The sequence below is a fragment of the Pleuronectes platessa genome, chromosome 6 (genome assembly GCF_947347685.1).
Source record: "Pleuronectes platessa chromosome 6, fPlePla1.1, whole genome shotgun sequence".
NCBI classification, from domain to species: Eukaryota; Metazoa; Chordata; class Actinopteri; order Pleuronectiformes; family Pleuronectidae; genus Pleuronectes; species Pleuronectes platessa.
The window spans coordinates 12,809,264-12,828,603 of record NC_070631.1 but is presented as its reverse complement, the minus strand read 5'-3'; the positions used below and the strand labels follow the sequence as shown (position 1 = coordinate 12,828,603).

Below are 19,340 nucleotides of genomic sequence, written 5' to 3'. Positions count from 1 at the left end.
ATAACAATACCTTGCATCACACTGTACAATGATATAAATGGGTCTGTAGTTTCCAAATTACAATGTAGTATTACCACCATTCATCCACATTTATCAGACATTAGTCAGCGAATGTTTGGCACTGGAGATTCCTGTATCTTAACTATTAACAAATGTATTGAGCGGACATTCCACTACTGGTGACTGAGAGCACTATTATTTATGTATATGACAACAAATGTTTACAGATGGAAAAGCCAAAAGATCTATTTAAAGAGAAAGAAATCCCATTTAGGGTTTTGCATAAATCATATAAAACGGTAAATTTAAAAACATATGACAAAAATCTGTAAAAATGTCCGTCCAATGGAAATTTACCTGTTAATGCCAGGGGGCCCAACCATTGGATCTTGTGCCAAAACCCTCTTGATTCCCTTAAGGGCCACCATTTTTGCCTTGGGCAATGGGGGTCCATGATGTTCATCACTGGCAAATTTGTCTAATTCTGCAGTGAAAGAACAGAACATCTGTTGCTATTGCATGAAAAGAACATAATGAAAGAATAAAGATGGTGACAATCTGAGTTCCTGACCTTTATCAGGGAAGAAATTGTTGGTCAGAGGTAACTGTTTAGCCGCTGGCTGTGGCTGAGGTTGGTGATTGAGCCCTGAATGGATCCCTGGCTGCCCCATCCTCATCATGGCTTGTTGCTGTGCCACTGCCATGTGAGGTGCAGGTGCCATTCCAGGTCCCATAAGCCTTTGCTGCTGTTGCGGCAACATGTTGTGGCGCACGGGGTATCATCCCTGGCTGAGCCATCATTCCTTGAGGTGTGTGGACGATGATGGTGTGGTAACATTATCTGACCAGGTGCCTGTGGGTTTTGTTGTTAGGAAATGAGATGCCATGCCTCCCTGATGGAGGGAACTGAGCTGTTGCTGCTGTTGCTGCTTTTGTAGTTCCTTCTTTTCGTGCTCTAGAAGATCCTGTATTAGAAGAGGCAGTTCACCATCTAAAGAGCTCTCTACCTTTGCTAAATCTACAGCAGGGGAGTGATGCCCCCCTACATCAGGTAGCCCCAGTGGATCATCACCAATATCTGCATGTGGAACAGCTGGAGGAAAGGGCAATGAGTCAGCTTGGTCTGGCAGAGGGTATTGAAGTCCCCCTAACCGAACAGAGCTAAGTGAAGCAGACTGGTTTCCTACATGTCCAGGCTTGGCTGATGTTGTGGTCCCCACCAAGAAGCATTGACACAGCCTCTCCCATTTCATCTTTCACCACTGTCTGTCCTTGCTGCAGCTGAGGGGTCAGACCGTTATCTTCAATTTTGACTTTGGAGATATCAACTATTTCTGCAGAGGGTTGCAGTTTGGTAGCAGAAGACTTCTGCTCCCCTTTGTGCTTTCCCTTCCACTTTAACAAGCACTGATCCCGAGGGGGTTCACTTTCTGCCTCTACCAGCCGCAGTTGCTCTGAGAAGACATCCTTTGGGTCTCCTTGGTCCAGTTCAGGGTCAGTGTAAGCCAGCAAGTCAAAACTCATCACTGTTAAGCAAGTCGTCTAGGTGTGGATCATTGGTTTCAAGGTTGTCCAGGTTGCCCAAATCATCATCCCCTTTGTCAGGGTCCAAGTCTAGAGCCAAATCATCCTCATCCTCCACACCTCCATCTCCTGGAGCCTCCCCAAGACCCTCAAGATCAGGCTCTGGCATTTCCAGTCTGTTTTCCAGCGGCAGCAGCCTGGGGTTCTCTAACTAGACCTGACTGTTGAAGTTGAATTATTGGGATTGGAGGTAGCCTGGGGGATGCAGGTGGGGATGTTGTGGTACTGGGCCTGCAGACTGATGAGGCAGTAAAACTGACAGTCCACCCTGCTGTAACCCCAGTTGTGACTCACCGCCCCCCCTGTTTGAATGCCTCCAGCTTGAGCGATGGAGTGTTGCTGAACATAAGGTGCTGCCATCTCTTGCTGTGGAAGAAACGTGGTCGGGGCTGGGGTCCACGAGGCATAAACTGGGGTCGTTAAGGGTAACCTCTGCGAGTTATGTCTCAGTTCAATGAACTGTGGAGGGGGTCCTTGATCCATTTGCTGCATCGTCTCTCCTCCATGTCCTGGCATCATGGTGTGAGGGTTACCCATGCTCTCCATGCCCTGAATATTCATGGTAGGGTTGTGCCTTATACCAATAGCCTCCATGCCAGGCTGGGGGAACCTCCTTGGACCCGGGGCCTGGCCCTGCCACTGTTGAGGGAACGCTGGACGGGCATACATGCCCCTGAGGTCTGGTGGGCCCTTGTGGCCTGAAAAAACAAAAATGCACAAAAGACATTTTTTTTAAGAAATCAATTGAAAATTGTTCATTGCACTACAGAATTAAAAATATTGGCTGAGAATAATATTGGGTGTTAGTTCTTTCTTTAGGATTAAATAATTGTTGCAATAAGCACAGCTCTTCTGGCCCCAGGTCATTCAAATATCAGTTCCATTAATAATTATAGTTTAGAATGTGATTTTGATGTGAATATAGCACCGACATTCTATAGTTAAAACCTGCTAAAATGAACACAAGCTCAAGTTTCCTGGGTTACCACTATTCTAACAATGAGAGGAATTTTATAATTATATACAACCTACCATATAACACCAATTGTGAATCTGCTTCAAGAAAGCGCTTACCTTAGTGCATTAGGATCCATGATGGCAGGGGTTCCTGTAGGTGGTGGGCGAATGAGCTTGTCCTCCATTCCTCCAACAGCCATGGGCATCTTCCCTGCCACAGAAACCTGAGGTCCAACAGCGCTAGCAGCAGGCACTACGATCCTAAAGGAAATAAATACAAAAAAGGTAAATGTTCCATTTTATTTTTTTACTTTTCACCTTTACTTTTCAACAGAGAGGTTAAAGTACAAGTTTTAGCTATGGAGTTTTCTCTGGAAATCCGACATTTGGGTGTGACTTTACCCAAGTCTTACAAAGACATCTTCTTAACTGTAACATCACACTTTTTGCTGTAGCAAAGTGTATCATTTGTAATGTTGGTGGAAAACTGTTCAAGACGGGTACCTGTGGATAAGGGTGGTGGTGCTCTGTGGACTTTGTTGTCTTGTTGAAAGGCCCCCCATCTCTCCTGCAGACCAAACAGGGGACACACTGCCACCAGCAGCCGCAGCAGCAGCCGCCTCCTTCTCTTGTCTGAGTGAATTTCTCTGCATTTGTTGTCGGATTAAGAATTCCCTCAGTCTCTGGCGCTAAAAAACAACAACAAAGCATAGATAAGCAAAACACCTGAGATGGTGCACAGAATGAGTGCTTACTGACTAATAACTTACCTGTCTGTGCTTCTCCAGCTCAGAAGGGGCTAAGTCCTACCAATGTAGGGTCTTGCACTGCTGACATATCAGGCATTTCTTGAGTGCCTTGCAAAGATGGCTGATGAGGTGTGTCTGGAGGGCGGACAACTGGTAGTTCTTGAGGTCCAGAAGGAGGGGGTACCCTGGAACTGAAGCTGTCCTGCCCCCATAGTCTGCTGAGTATGTGGCTGTTGTTGCTGGAGCTGACCCTGCACCATCTGACTCTGCTGTTGAGTCAATTTGGAGGACCCCCGGGCTGCGGCTGAAATTAGGAACTGCTGATGGTTTACCAGAGAGAGGATCACCTATTGAACTGTTTGTCCGGTGCCTGGTTGGGATGAGGTGATCCTTTATAACTTAATGTTCCCTCTGGGGCAACGGAGGGAGGACGAGGGGGGTTTGTGGATAGCTGCAAAATGGTCTCTAGATTGTGGCCTTGAAGGTGGCTGAGAACTATGGTCTGGGGATTGGAAACGTGGGGTTGCTGGAGACTGGACATTATAAGCATCATTGGATAGTCCCACCAGGAGTATGGGAGACTGTGAGCTGCCCTGGGACTGTGGGCTGGAGGGCACTCTTGAGCATAGTTCCTGCTGAGCTACAGGTGGTCTTTGGAGTCCAAGAGGACAACCGTCTACCAATTGCTGTTTGGGGGTAAGCGGTGACTGAGAGTGGGGGTCAGAGAAAGGGTGGGAGGGAGACTTCCTGTAGCCTTCAGAAAGGTGACTAGGGGAAGCTCCAGGGGTGAAGTGCGCCACCCTCCCCTTGGTTGCACTCGTGGCGTCATAGGTGCCTTGAATAAACCATCCCCAGACTCCAACATCCCAGCAGGGGACCCAGTCGATAGGTCAGGTCTCCCAACAGCAGACGAGCGTGGAGAAGGTGCACTCATATCAGCCCTGTACTGTCCTGTGCTTGCAGGTGATGAAGCCATTGCAGAGGGTGATGGGGATGAACCATATTCTGGTCGCCCCCATCACTTGCTGGTTCTGAAAGGGTCTCCATAGTGAGGATTGTGTGTCGGCGAGAAGATGGGCGACTCCCAAGCCAGCACTTCTCGAATGAGGACTTTCTGGATGTCCCAGGGACTCCTGAGAGCCATGGTGGGATTGTGGTAAATTACTCTGTTGTTGCTGTAGCTGTGATCTGAAGTAGGGGTCAACCTGCTGAGCCCGTCGGGGTGTTCCAGGAGTTTCCTGGTTGCATGTCAAAGGGGCCAAGACTGGGCTGGCCGTCCCTGAGGAGGACCCTGTGGGCCGGAAGCAGAATAAACCTGAGGAAGAGGCCTGTAAGGAGCTGGCTCCAGCATGTGAGAAGGGTGTGGATGGGGTGAGAGTGAGAATGGGGTGACTGAGGAGGAAGCTTGGACAAGGGATCTGTCCGGATTTCAGCTGAACCCGGAGTCTTAACATGTCCATCTGAGAAAAATACAGAGGATGATCCTGAATCTGGAGGGAAAGGAAATGGGCTCTCTGCAGAGCTGGGCTGAGAAGGGCATGATGTAGAGCCTGAAGGTGGCGGGATCTGGAGGTGTAAACTGGGCCTTTCTCCCTTTACATGTCCTGGCTCCGTCTTGATTGGCCTGCACACCTGACTCTCTGCCTGCTGTGACAATACAAGAGAGGAAACATGAATCTACAGCTCTAATGTGACAAACCAGATATTTCAATGTAACGATGCAAACAGATGGTGATGCCTTAACTCACCTTCTGTGCCTTGTTGATCCTCTGTGCTGCTCGATTATCTTTGGCCTTTTGCTGCAGAATAGAATTTGATATTAAGAACAGTAATTAATTATATATTTTCTTATAATAATAAATAAATGTTATAATAAAGTTATTAAAGTAATAATGTTTTGTGTTAAAACTTTATCAGTTTTTCCTTTTGAAGTGCTGGTAGCACTAGCCACTAGGTAAAGTGTGACCGAACAAAAGATCAAGATTCAGTTTACTGCATTTTAAGTTATAACAGAGCTTAGTCAAACAATAGTTACATTGCTATAAATCAATCCTTAAAAAAGAACCTACCAGATATGGAGCCTTGTCCAGCAGCTGACACCTTCCTCCAGATCTTCATGATTTGCTTACAGCGACTCGCCCAGTCTGTGACAGGAGACATATTTAACCGATATCTAACAACAACATAATCCTTACTTTGAAAAAGCACGACCGAAGGGTCCAACTATATACTATACTTGGTGCTGTAGTATTTCTTTCATTTTCGACACTCACCTGGGTAGTCCTGTCTGAGGGTGGGAAAGTTGGTATTGGCATAAAGCACAGGGGAAATGGTTGAGACTTCACCCAGCTCCTCATCCTTCTCCCAGCGCTGGAGACTGCGCTGGTTGTAGGAAAGCCCATCACCCTCTGCCTCAGTGGGGGTCGGTGGGGAGGAGGGGGTTGCTGGGGTAGAGGGAGTCGCCCAGGGGCTCTCCTCACCTCCATCTGGACTGAACAGCCCTCCTCGGTCCCTGTACGCCACAGAAGAGGGTATTTATATATATATACACATTTGTCAACATCAACACACTGCTTTCACACCATTATCCAGAGCGGTTATGGAAGACCTACATATGAGAGACTGTAATAAAATACAATGCATTAATAATTGCAATCATGGTCCTACCGCATGTCAAAGAACGGTGACTGAGAGAGGCCAGGAAAGGCATCCATCATTCCAGCTGAGGGCAGAGACCCTACAATAGATTTTCCCATATTTAAAAACCAAGCTGACATTCATTTACACTGTACTTCATAATCCTATAACAAACTTCAAAAAGGTTTTAATAATATGAACATTGTACACACCTGAGAGGAGAGCTCTCTGTGGCAAAGTGCTTCGATTGAGTTCTCCTTTACTGCCCTCCAAGATGGGGTTCATGCCCTCCAAAGAGGAGCCTTCTGACACTCCCAGAACCTTCCTGAAGAACTGCTCAGAGTCCTGACTCTCCACACCTTGCCCAAGACCTGTCACACAAAGACAGTAGCCTTATGTTAACACCAGTTACTATTTCAATGAGTTTGGATTGTGTACTGTATGGTATCCTTTCAGGGGGATTACCTTCAATTTTTACTGCAGCAAAGGCATGAGGATCAGTTGACGCCTGGTCCTTCAGTGACGAGGACAGGCCAGAAACTCCTGAAAATGTCACATTTTTATCAAACTTAGATTTTCATCATAACCATAATAATATACCAGTAGCATCAGTGACCAGACACTTACCAGAACCTTCTCCCTGAGGTTGGTGGGCCTCACCCCCCTCTTGCTTGAGAGGAAAATTAACCTCTACAGCACGATCCTTGGTATCAGCTATTGAGAGAAGCAATAAGGTCACACACACTGAACTGATATTTTCCACACACACAGTTGGACAAATATAAATCCAAAGTTTTCATGTGTCACAGGTCAAGGTAGTGTTCTTACTCTCTGGTGCAGTAGCTTTGACCCCTGTTGGTGCTGGTAATGAAGGTCGGACAGGGCATGCACCTGACCTGTGCCCCGGGGATGTCATCAGAGCCTTCTTACCTAAGTCTATTAGTGTCTTCCCGAAGAAAGCCTCCTGCAGTGAATTACAAACATTTAGGATATGAACCGTAGAACTGTGAATACTTTAAATTTCAAAGCTGTTATAAAAGGATAAGGCACAGAGAGATTACAAACCTGGAGATAAGATGGAAACATGTCCTCCAGTTTGCTCTTCTTTCGGCCTCGTCGTTTCTTGGCCTGTTCCTCGCCCTCCACTGGTTTTGGATCCATTATGTTATCCGTGTCAGGGTGAGGTCCTATGCATGCAAAACCAGGGACTTCAGTTTCCCAAATTAACAATATTCACAAAAACGTCAGAAACAGAAGCATGATAAAAAGTCATTCAAACAAACTGCCAAATATTGAAAGTTTAATATAATTGTCGATTGTTTTCACTAACCTTCCTCGATGGTTCTTTCTATTGGCTGTCCATCTAACATAGTCTCTCCAGCCAGCTGGGCAAAAAATTCTTTCTTCATCCGTGTGTGACACTTTCTTTGTCGCACCATGAAGCCTCCAATTCCTGTTACAATTTAAAAAATAAAAAGTGTCTACAATTTTGGATGCTCAGACATCTTTGTGGAGGTTTATATACTTGAGTTAAATTCTAAGTTTCTCACCAGGCCTGTAAGGCTTCCGCTTTCTTTTTTTACTATCCTCCATTTCATCTGCTCCCCCTTTGAGACCATCCCCATCGCCCATGCCTTCATTGCCTCCGTCTGCCCCTGCACCACCGTCTCTGTCAGGGCTCCCGGGGTTCTCCATCTTGGAATCACAGTCCATGGGCTCCCCACACCCTTGATATATTAGAATACATAGATTTAATCTTGCATTAAAAAGGAGCCCAACACTCCTGTAAATTGTTGAAACACTAATGGATGTGTAGAGAGAGCACCAACCTTTTCCATCCTCCCCATCTCCGTCGACCTCCCTCAGATCCATTCCATCAGGACCTCCTTCACAACACAGAGTGCCAAGACGGGAGCGCCGCTGCCGTCTCTTGTGCAGTGGAGACATGGAGATGCTGCGAAGCAGGGACATACCCGATTCTGTCAACCACACTCCCTCCAACCGGTAGAACTGAGGCTCTGTAAAGTGACAATTGCATATGTGAAGGATTTACATTAAAACAAACAAAGGATAACCCAGCAGCATGTGATAATGAACACGAATAAGCAAAATCCACTAACCTGGCTCTTTGATCTTTATTGAAGCCATAATGGCTGACTCTACTACTGTGAACAAGGGGAAAAAGCAGGAAGAAAAACAAATTCATGTCATCAGTAGGAAAGACTATCTTGTGTAATCCCCAATTTTTATATATTCACTTTTAAAATGCTGGCTCTCTGTGACTTACCCACAGGTTTTGGAACATATGGGGTACAGGATGTGCATGCAAAGCCCTCATCAGAAGCTTGTTCCACCTCATCCTCCGTGTACAGACTCTCACAGACAGCATGGACCCATCTGCACAGGCACACAGAAATACATTGATACGCACTCTTTTCATCACAAATCACACTGCAAATCAAAGATGTTATGGAATAATTCATGATATGAAAAAATACATGAATAATCCATTCCCCACTTGTCTTCATTAGCACTAGTCTCATGAATACCTCAGTTTTTGTGTCTATTGCATGCGTGTGCAGTTCTAATGAGCAGTACCTACCGATCGCAGTACTGACACTGCAGCAGCAACTCCTCCTCCATGAAGTTCTGTCTGCATACTGGACAGGAGACCAGGCTGGCACAGGGGCCACAGTGGGTGTAGTTGTTCTGCCACTCACAGTGGAAACCCGGTGAGCTGGAACCACACTGCACACAGCACACACACCTGCACAGAAGAAATGAGACACTCAGTAACAAATACACAGCTAATATGCCACAACACAGATGAAACAAAGACTGAGTGGGAAAACAATTTATCTGCTAGTACAGAACCAAGAAGCAGAGGGATGGGCCTCTGAACTGCTATTGCAGAGCTGGGGCTTATTTTACATAATATGCAAATGTCCATGTATTCATTTCCATTTGACCCCATTCAAAGCTGCACAAAGCATTGTTGTCTTAGAGTTCTTTTTTACCATTTGCACTTCCAACCACCCTTGGGTACAGTGTGCAAAGGAGGGTCCAAGCAATAGGTGTGATAGCTGACATCACAATCATCACACAACAGCAGGCGGGAGGGGTCCGAAGCCTTTCCACACATCTCGCACACAATACATTCCAAACAACGCCAGCCTTTACGGAGCATCGTCTTGGTGATCTACAGAAGATACAAGGTTTAATGTATTTGGATTAACAGAAATACAGTGATTTTAAAGAGAGAGAGAATAAGGTTGTGCTTACTTTGCTGTTAACACAGTAAGGATGGTAACACTGTGCACACTGAGCACAAGCCAACAACTGCCCCTCCATGCCCTTTCCAAAACTGCCACACACAACGCACATGTCCTACAATAGAGGAGAGAGTGTGAGGAGGGAGGAAACAAAGTCTTCAGCATTACATTTGAACTGTTGTTTTTGGCACAGCAAATGCCACAGGGTACCTGAAAATGTCAAACTACATGCGGTGTTATACCTGGAGCAGGACAAATTTATCCGTGTTTGAGAAAAGAACCACTGTGTTCTGCATTGTGTCATCTTCCTCATCGTCTTCATCCTTATTTGTTCCAGTGTCTGTGGTCATGCTTAGCTGTGGACAAAGGGGATGAATGTATGTGATTATGTGACCACGCTACAAAAGGGAATTACAAAAAGGAACATCTGAATAGCATGTAAAGCACAGCTCACCAAGAAGGCATCAATGCAGGAGGCCATGGCTTTGAGGCGTGACCTCCCACCACGCCCTCTCCCTCCACCAGCTCCACCTCGAGGTCTACGCTTTCCAGGGAAACTATTACTTCGCCCCTAAAAAATATTTGAATGTCAAGTTGTATTGTGACAATGACATCTTACCAACAAGAACAGGATTTACAGTTAAATGTCCGCAGTTCAAGGTTATTAAATCAATGAACAAGATTATATGCTGATCTTACATGTTTGACCCTTGAGCGGCCTGGGGATCCTCTGCGGTTCACCTTCTCTCTGTCACTTCTGAGGGGTTCAAATGGAAGAGAATCATCCGTCTCAGTGAGCAAGTTATCTGAACGCGAGCGGCCACCGTGTACAAGGCCAAGCTCCAGGGAGAGTTGGGGATCGGGTTCTCCTGGAGAGCCCAGAAAGCCACTGCTGCTGTCATCTCCATGGCTCAAATTAGACGTCTCATCTAGCAAAAAGTCCTGATTAACTTCTAGCTCCTGCAATTCCTGTTTTATCTCATCAATATGTCCTTCTCGTTGCATTTGCTCATCATCCTCTTCTTCCTCATCCTCCTCCTCCTCCTCAGAGTTGGTTAGTACCCTCCCCTCCATGTCCAAAGAAGAGAGGGTCTCTTGTGCATCTCCTGATGAAGACAGCCGAGGAAGAAACTGCGGGTCCTGACATGGACTTTTTTCCTGCTCGTCATCCATCGGCAAAGGCTCCGTTTTGACCACACATGCAGGAGAAGCAGGTAACTTTGGTGGGTCCTTGCTGCATGTTTCTGTGATAGAGCCACCCTTTATTAACTCTTGTGATATTTGTTCAACTAAGGGAGTGGCCTCCTGCTTCTCCACCTCCATGTTTTCAGGGCCTTGTTGTGATACCTGAATTGGCTCTACATTGGAGTCGTTAGACTGGGTCTCTGCTTTCGGGACCGGGGAAGTGTTGGCTTGGGTCACGTGGCCTACTGCCTCTCCTGCTCTCTCTTCATCTGCAGGTGGACAAGAGGACTCCTGTTCTGTTGTTGCACATTCTGCATATGAGAGTAAGGGAAACAGTTATTAGTGTTATGATCTATCATTAGCAGTGTTTCTGGGTTTGATTAAATCAATGGCTGAAGCATGCCGTACAGGTGCATAGACAATGCAGATGTTATGCCAGGGTCTGCCTGTCTAAAAACGTTCTTGATGTTGTGACAGGCCAACAGCGCAAAACATCAAGTTAGAGATCTTGTAAAATAAATGTTTTTATCATAGTACAAATCGGCTATAATCCATCTATGAGTTTACCTGCAGTTTCAAGTGGAGCAGCGGGCACCTCAGGGGTTGTTTCTTCTGTTGGTACCAACTCCTCCTCCATGGTTCTCTCCACAACATCTGTTGTCTGGGAGACTGCAGCCTCCTCCCCTAGAACAAAACGTAGTTAGGCAGACACATCTCAAATATTGATTCTTTTATTCGTCAGCTCACAGAACCAAACTCACTCAACATATTTTGTATGTTTTGTCTTACCCAAGTCCATGGGCGTCTCTGTGTCAGTCGTAGCTTCTCCCTGCCCCATCTCTGATTTGCCCATATGTCCTGGTGTCACCTCTACTAAGCCTTTCTGCTCTTCTGTCACCACGTCTGCATCAGTTTGAATGGTCATCTCCACCGAATCCACGTGTCCTTCAGTTTCCTCAGATGCTTCTCTGGTTTGGATCTCTGTTGTGTGTGGTTGAGTGATAGACTGCTGATGGTCCACCTTGCAAAGCAGGCAAATGCACTTGGCTTCTGGAAGCTCCCCCGGTGCAGCACACTCACTGTGTACCCATCTGAGACAAAGATTATCAAGATTAAATAATGAAAAACTGTACAAGCGACACACACAGCCAATAGCTATATCTAATGAATTGAGCTAACCTGTGGCACATGCTGCAGCACTGCATAGCAACAGATGGGTTGGCAGCCTTGCTGCACACTCCACAGATAGAGATACGGTGCCGCTGGCAGCCCTCACACACAGTGTAGTTATCAAACCACTGTGCCAAACCTGGCAGCACCTGTCCACGGACACCACACTCCGTGCATACACGACATCTCTGACAAAATACAGATAATTGGGATAAAACATAAACCAAGAATTAGATAAGGACACAAAATTTGTCTCTTTCAAATATCATGTTAGGGGCATTTCTTTGCACAGAGGTGAATGATAAATGTGACTTACTCTGCATTTCCATGGGTCAGTGGGAAGAGAATCCATGGCTGGTTGGAGACAGAAGGTGTGATAGCCCTTATCACAGGCATCACATACCAACATCTTGGAGTCTTCTCCAGGTTGTCTAATAAAATGAAGAATCAAGACGTTACTTTTTGAAATGGAAATAAAGCTCAAATAAATTGTTAAGTATCATGTGCTTAGGGGCTTGACTTACCTGCAAGTCTGGCACACTTTACACTCTGGGCATTGCCATCCTGCCCGCTGGATGGGCGTGGCACCAATCTCAAGACAAGCTGCATGATAATGTAGACCACAACCCGTACAGAACAGCAAGTCTGTGAGCTCACCCGCTGAATCGCACACGGCACACCAAGACTCTTCACCTGCTGTAAGAAACACACATTAAGTTCAAAATCAACCTGAGATTGAGGGGGGGGGGGGAATAATTTGAATTAAGCTGCAACGCAAAAAATGTAAGGGGTCTTTTTCATCTGTCAAGAAGGGAATAATAAGGAAGACCATGTGTTCAAAGCCTGAAGACAGTCCACAGTTGATAAGCACAAATTGTACAAAAAGACACAGGTTGTTTAACAAGAAGTCTGAGGAAAGCATTACAGCTTCGTACTTCAAATGTACAATTGTGAGCATCCACCAAGTAACATCTTATATTTGGTTTTCTTACCCAACTCCTCAGCTTTGTCAATGTGTTCTGGACAGAGGAGAACCAACTGCTTCATGGACTGGAAGGATCCACTGGCTGCTGAGCAGGGGAAGTGGTAGAACCGTGAGCAGCCCTCAGCATGGCATCGAATCGTTGCACCCAGCCTTTTGCAGTATTCGCAAAGCTGAAAAAAAAATATATATATTGGTAAAAATTAAGATTTTGTCAAAGAAACCCTGTTAATCTCTGTATTCTCACCTGGTACATCTAATTCTAACCACAGTCTAAGGATACACGTACCTGTTGTGTCCCTGAGATAACGGCCTTATCCACATTCTCCAGCTCCTCATTCTCTAACCGCTTGACTCCCTCCGACCACACCGCACACCATTGATGAACCCAACACCCTAATCATAAAACTTGACGTCAGTAATTTACATAATCAAATCCAATTAAATTATACATTTGAAAACTGTATTTCTTGAACATGGAACACATCATTAATTTGAAAAAAAATAACAATGTATGGTTCACTGACTAAACATAATATTTTGAGTTCAACCTGAATCTTCAAAGAGTGCCGCCAGACAGGGGGAATTGGAAAATCCAATGGAAGACAGGTCATCATTCCCAGGTTGAGGCAGTGGAAAACCGGATGGCTTGAGGGTCGGCCGCTCTGAGGATGGCCCAAAATGTCTCAGTTCCTGCTGTCCATGCAGGCTCCGCTCCACACAGTTACAAAGCGAACAGGCTCGAACGCTCTCTCTGTTACAAAATGATTCATGACACGAGTGAGGACTCATTTTTTGCTTCTCAAATGTAAGCTATGTTGGCATTAAGACCAATACAGTGGGAAAAACACACGTCAGATCTGAATGAAGAACTTACGCTGGCGTGCTGGAAGAAGCTGCTGTAACGGCTGGCACGTCCTCAGCACCAGGGAGGTCTTCAGACTGCTCCTCAGAGGAGACAGGCTGCTTTGCAGGGGCACTGTCATCAGCTAGAAAATGAAGAGTAAGAATAAATGGATTAGACTTAATTGCATTAGATTTTTCTTGCAGAGCAATTGCACATTGTGATATTATTCAACTTCATGAAGAATAGTGTACATCCACAATGGATGACATGGGCCATTAAGAAAAGGTAAAAAATAAATTATACCTGTTGGTTCAGAGTCATTTTCTTCGCAGTTTGATTTCTGCTCGTCCATCCCCTGTACCGATTTTGACCTCCTAGGACAGAGATCTGAAATGTAGAGAGATAATTAACCTGGACTGCGCAACTACCTGTGTCTGTTATCAATGCACAATGATTCCAGAGAATAGGTCTGATAAGGAAATTACAGAAATTACTTGATCTGTGGAATTGACATTTACTCACGTAAGAATATTTCCATATACACTTTATGCAGGTGCCCACATACTAAAACATGGAATGGCTCATTAACCAGCAACATAACAAAATGTAATCATCAGGAGCCACTAAAATGCAAATACACTCACTTTCCTTCTTACCCATTAGAGTTTGGTTGTTGTTTTTTTACATAAAAACACGTATAACCAACAAAGCAACCACTTAAATAAATGTCGTGTCCTCAGTTCTGCAGATTTTCTTGTGTTGATTAGACTGACGTTAGCTCTAATACAATCGAGCTTCCCTCGAAAACTCATGGAAATTACACCAATGTTACAGTAGATAGGTCGATCGGAACCCGCTCGGCCGATACAAGTTATTATTTACCTGGTGACGCATAATCCAAATCTGAAAAACTGCGACGCGAAAAAGCACAAAGTGTTGAAACTGAGACGGTGTTTTTCTAAATAAAACAACCGTAATACGGGATACACAAAGAAAACACAACTTCCGTATGTAGAACTTCCTGTTGCAGCGGACAGCTTTCGTGCAGAACCTAGGTCGCTCGCTTCATAGTTCCGCTATGACATTCACGCCATAATAAATACTGTAAAACAAACAACGCAGGACTGGACCGGCTCACTGTTATTTAATACACATCGACAATAGCTGAAAGTCATAACAGATTAATGGCGTTGAAATTCCAAAAACAAGCGATTCTTTACAAGGCGCCAATCGGCTCAGATCTCCCAAAGTGTATTTTACTCTTTCTATAGAAAAGCTCATCGGCATTTGTTCATATGATCGTAAATCTGAAGCTTTACACATGTACGATGCCGTGTGTCCTGGTGTAAAACGGCCGACACGACAATAAAAGGAAACAGAGGCTTTGAGATAAAGCTCGAGCAGATTCTCACTGTGTTTCATCGGTTACACAATAAAAAATTGTGCCATCAAATCCTGCTTCATTTCGAAATATTTCCTTTTCATTCTCACCAGTGTTGCTTGAAACAGGGCGATGTGCGATGCCGCTCGTGCTTTAATGCATCCAAATAGAATCAATGACGAATAAACACCAGGATGCAATGAATTGAAAGACTAAACGTGTGTGTGCGTGTGTGTATATATGTGTCTTGGTCCAAATCGTGAACTGCTTTGCATGTCTGCCGTTGGTGCTTAAACCTCACAGGGAAAACTACGAAACACAACCTTCAACGCTACGTTAAACCACGCTGAGCAGATGGCACCAGAAGCTGGTAAAGCAAACAAGAGACCGACGGAATGAATTTCGCCATGAAACGTTAACGTTACATCTCCGTCACAAACGTGTCCGGTGGCAGCAGAGCTGGAGACGCACTTTCTCCTCGACACAACAAACTAACGTCCAATAAAACGATACACAAACTAACTGGTGTTGTGAGGCACAATGATGTGGATAATTAGGCTTTGTCTCTGCAGATGAAGTTGGTTTTGTGCAGAGCGAACTGATGCCATGACGGCTGAGTTAATGTCTCGCCACCCCGGCTAGCTAAGTTAACGTTAAAAGTGTTTACGTTTACAAATTAACTTTCGGGGCTAACGTGTTGTTATTGAAAACCACAGCAGTTGCATATTGTCTGCAGCGGCTCGGCGAAAGCGACGGTGGTTCTTATAAGTGAATAATTGCAGCGCTAAGCACTCTTTCTCAATGTAAACACCGACTTCAAAGGGTTGGTTCTGTCCAGAGAATAGCCATGGCCATGTTACCGGCAATGCACTGATACGGAAAAGCTAACGTCTCCCGTCGGTGACGTAGCATCAAAGTGTCCAGAGAAGGTAAAACTGCGAGAAATACATCCAACCTCGTGCACACGAGTGAACACTTCTACCAACATTAACCGGATACTTTGCTTTTCAAACCGTGAACACGGCCAACGCATTGCATATATCAACCTGAAGTTAGCATCCAGGTAACGTCGCTAGTCCTCCAGAAAGTAGACGACCCCATCTGGTCGCAGCTAGCAGCTAAACGATTCCGATAGCAGGGCTAACGTTACCCGGTCTAAGGTCAGGGTTGGTGTGCCTTTCGGTATGTCTGTTGCGAGAAGTTCGAAGAGGACATGAATAAAACAGCTCACCTCACAAAAACAATATCGTCTCCTCATACATCAGCAAAATCCAAACAGCCACACAGCTTCCCCGAATGCTGATGGTCGCTTCATTTTATGTACCGGACTAACGCTGCGGCTAGCCGGCTGGAGGGAGAGTGGGGGAAGTGCACGTCGGCGGAAGGCAGGCTGTGCGGTGATGCTAGCTAGCTCCTCGGCTAAAGGGATAATGCTACGGTTAGCTTGCTAACCAGCAGCTCGAGCTTTGTGTCGATTGGCCGTGCACTGCCGGGGGAGCTGCTAAGCAAAGAGGCGAGCCTTCAGCCAGTTCCGACAATGGTTCCCCAGCCCCAGGCAGTGAGCCCAAACACTGCCTGCACTGCTCCCTGCTCGTGGATGTAGCATCAAATATTTAATAAGCTAACATTAGCAGCTAGCATATGTTCTGGAATCTCGTTCGCGGGGTCTCTGAAGCTGCTGATAGTTGAAACTAAGCTACAGGCCCACATTGTGTTCGCACGCCAGTAAATGTGTCTTTTCTGTGACTTTCAGTCGACGGCGGACCCAGGTTTACTTAAAGGTGCAGCTGAACTTTCCAGCGGGACCCGTGTGTGGGTCACTGGCGTCTCTTCACTTCGCTGCATATGTTCAGACGGTGGTTCCGCCGAGCGGCTAGATGCCATTAGCATTGATAGCTAATAAGAACTACGTCAAATTTAATTCATGCACTCGAACGACCAATGGAAGTGTTTCCGCGCTTGTTTCTGGTAATGTGTGTTGACAGCTCGGGTTCGGGAGATGAATAACGATGAGTGAGGGGGTTCGTGGGCACAAGGTGGGGGAGTTTAATGTGCCGAGCGCGGGCCACTGGATTAAGGTGGATATTAGTTATTGGGTCAATAGATTGTCGGATCCAGGGGAAGCCATTTTTCATTAGATTGTTATGATTGTAAGAGCAAAGCAGCCCATGCCTCCGGGTGAAGGCGGTTTGATAAATATGTCTGATGGGATCAGAGGCGACGGGGTTGAGATCGATCAGGTTCTAATGTAGTGATGCAGATTCACATTGTTGAGTTAATCGTGATTTTAACTTCCTATCCCACCTCGGTTTATTTATCTGGATCTGAAAACGAAGCTTTTCAGTTTCACTCATAATGATCCAAACAAGCAAAGTGGAGTAAACCTCTCGACGTGTTCTGATCGTGTATCTGTGGCTCCCTCGTCACTGCCTGGTTTCCCCAGATATTTCCCCCACATAACGACACGGAGATGAATAATCAAAATCATTCCCCATAAATAATGCTGTGTGGAAAAACGTGCGCAGCCGTGCAGCAGATCCCCATCGCTCCACTTCACAGCCCTGACAGTTCATTAGTGGATATCGACTGGATGACCTTACGAGTATTTTTTAAATTGTTAATTATTCCTTCATGTTATGGGAGTTCAAATGTGAAACCTCAGCTAAGGTTGAGGAGCAATCTCGATGATAACTGTGGGTGAACACAACATATAAGCAAGGGGGGGGGGGGGGGGGGGTTTATGTTCTTTGCCTTATCATTGTGAGAAAAGCAGAAAGGCATGGATGACCCATGAAGGATTGGTGCCACAAAGCTGCTCAAGTCCTGAATTGTAAGTTATAAAAGGGGGATGCTACCGAGCGACATACTGTAATATTTATTTTCTATAAAGTAATCCAAACAAAACAGTTGTAGACCGGGTATCATGGTAGATGTATTGTCCCTGAGGGGCAATTTGTTGCACAGCCAGCTGAACAAACACACAATCATATATAACAACAAAACAACAAAAATATCAATGGCAATAAGTCATTTCAGAAAAGCAATTTTTGTAAGTGTGGTATAGCCCAAAATAATTTGGCGGGGGGAATGTTCTTTGTCTGTCCTGTAGATTATGGAGTTGCAATATCAGCACTTGTAAACAGACTTGTATGGATATAGTTGTTCTTAAATGAAGACACCGGCCTCCCCTTGTCATCGTCTCATGTGCCACACTGGGAACCAGAGGCCCGAGGCAGGTCATGCAGTTCAGCTCGGCTGTCAATGGTATTATCCTGTGAACTCACAGTAAATTAAGTTGGTTTACAGTTTGTCCCATTATGAGACATTATGAGGGTCACAGCTTTAATCCACATCAGCTTCTGTATACCTGTATTCTTCTTACAAGCCGCTTACTGAGGCTATAACTCAAAGCTGATAAGTAACTGTAATGAAGAGCATCTGCTAATTATCTCACATGGGAAGGTGTTGCTACTGATTTTACCAGAATGTGTGACAGCTCATCTGTAACATACTGTAGTGTGCGCTCTTCAGGCGGTGGCATCTGTTGCTGGGGGGGGTCTACAGTTGACCCTGCACTCTGAAATGTCTGTGGTAATACAGAGGCGTCTGTGAACAACCTCAGGGAAGAGGAAAATGTTCCAAAAATTCTGATCAACAGGGTGAACATTTAAAGGCCCATGCAACTAAACAGAGGATTGTCCAAGTTGTGAATGTTTGGATCAGGATGTTACGCAGCCAGAGAATCTAGTTTAAGGCTTTAACTCGTTGTGGTGAGGGCGTCCTTGATTCTTTTAATAATTATCATGAGCTGTTAACACAAACTAAATAAAGTACTGCACAGATGTTTCTCTAGAACCAAATATGAAACCCATGCTTTTTAGACACAATTATAAACTATGACTTTTGATTCACCAGGGCCCTTTAAACAGATACTAATATTTCAAGACAACACAAGGTTTATATTTGTTGTAGTTTTTTAAAGTGGTTCACTAGATTTTAAAATGGTTGTGTAAGTGTTTAAATGATAAAGAAACATCTTCAAGTGGTTTCAGTCACATGGTTTGACGAGCTCTAAAGTCTCCCATACAGTAAACATGAACCCAATTCCTCTGGTGTGGTACGTGAGGTAAATTAAATTACATTCAGGGAATTGTTCTATGTTCTTGTTAGTTTTCCTGGGCTTGAATGTGGGGTGTTTGCAGGTTTTAATTTTGAAAACAGGTTATTACTGCTCCCCCTGGCAGGATTAGTTCACTCCCCATTCAGCTTTAGCTAGATTGGATTAGATTTTGGGGGGCTGAAACTGTTTGGAGGACGGTGACTGATTGGCCAGTGGATGTAAATAGAGGGTGGTATTAGGACGCCGGGCCTCTCCCATTGGCCAGTGAGTAGAGCGGGTGCTTTCCCATCTGCCTCTTGCATCTCAAGGATAATCCCTCAGAATACCTCCACAGATGTTTACAACAACAGAATATAAACTGGAAGAAGAGAGTGTGCAATATGCAATTCCTATTACTGTGTGGAGGGCTGCATTTATATGTTTGAAGCATTGTCGTTGTTGTTAAATAGATTTCCT

The 19,340-nt window shown here is 45.2% G+C and overlaps 1 protein-coding gene across 1 annotated transcript in view; it reads right to left on the bottom strand.

Moving 5' to 3' along the window:
• Nucleotides 1–16,164, bottom strand: part of kmt2d (lysine (K)-specific methyltransferase 2D) — a 26,816-nt gene extending 10,652 nt beyond the window's left edge. The window contains 61 exon segments of the mRNA XM_053424150.1: nt 358–484; nt 572–764; nt 766–813; nt 815–869; nt 871–1,217; nt 1,219–1,518; nt 1,520–1,708; nt 1,710–1,758; nt 1,760–1,785; nt 1,787–1,879; nt 1,882–1,961; nt 1,964–2,003; nt 2,005–2,256; nt 2,258–2,282; nt 2,659–2,794; nt 3,040–3,100; nt 3,102–3,230; nt 3,312–3,338; nt 3,340–3,492; nt 3,494–3,584; nt 3,586–3,654; nt 3,656–3,729; nt 3,731–4,099; nt 4,102–4,372; nt 4,374–4,525; nt 4,527–4,556; nt 4,558–4,602; nt 4,604–4,660; nt 4,662–4,937; nt 5,039–5,089; nt 5,360–5,377; nt 5,379–5,434; nt 5,564–5,802; nt 5,958–6,027; nt 6,140–6,298; nt 6,393–6,470; nt 6,555–6,641; nt 6,756–6,891; nt 6,993–7,114; nt 7,258–7,380; nt 7,478–7,654; nt 7,757–7,945; nt 8,048–8,092; nt 8,215–8,324; nt 8,530–8,694; nt 8,945–9,126; nt 9,210–9,314; nt 9,442–9,555; nt 9,654–9,770; nt 9,899–10,695; nt 10,952–11,068; nt 11,174–11,475; nt 11,564–11,742; nt 11,871–11,985; nt 12,079–12,250; nt 12,547–12,709; nt 12,826–12,932; nt 13,088–13,290; nt 13,414–13,525; nt 13,687–13,770; nt 15,996–16,164. Of these exon segments, the coding sequence (XP_053280125.1) occupies nt 358–484; nt 572–764; nt 766–813; nt 815–869; nt 871–1,217; nt 1,219–1,518; nt 1,520–1,708; nt 1,710–1,758; nt 1,760–1,785; nt 1,787–1,879; nt 1,882–1,961; nt 1,964–2,003; nt 2,005–2,256; nt 2,258–2,282; nt 2,659–2,794; nt 3,040–3,100; nt 3,102–3,230; nt 3,312–3,338; nt 3,340–3,492; nt 3,494–3,584; nt 3,586–3,654; nt 3,656–3,729; nt 3,731–4,099; nt 4,102–4,372; nt 4,374–4,525; nt 4,527–4,556; nt 4,558–4,602; nt 4,604–4,660; nt 4,662–4,937; nt 5,039–5,089; nt 5,360–5,377; nt 5,379–5,434; nt 5,564–5,802; nt 5,958–6,027; nt 6,140–6,298; nt 6,393–6,470; nt 6,555–6,641; nt 6,756–6,891; nt 6,993–7,114; nt 7,258–7,380; nt 7,478–7,654; nt 7,757–7,945; nt 8,048–8,092; nt 8,215–8,324; nt 8,530–8,694; nt 8,945–9,126; nt 9,210–9,314; nt 9,442–9,555; nt 9,654–9,770; nt 9,899–10,695; nt 10,952–11,068; nt 11,174–11,475; nt 11,564–11,742; nt 11,871–11,985; nt 12,079–12,250; nt 12,547–12,709; nt 12,826–12,932; nt 13,088–13,290; nt 13,414–13,525; nt 13,687–13,735 (8,423 nt within the window). The 5' untranslated portion in view covers nt 13,736–13,770; nt 15,996–16,164.
• Between the last annotated feature and the right edge of the window lie 3,176 nt (nt 16,165–19,340).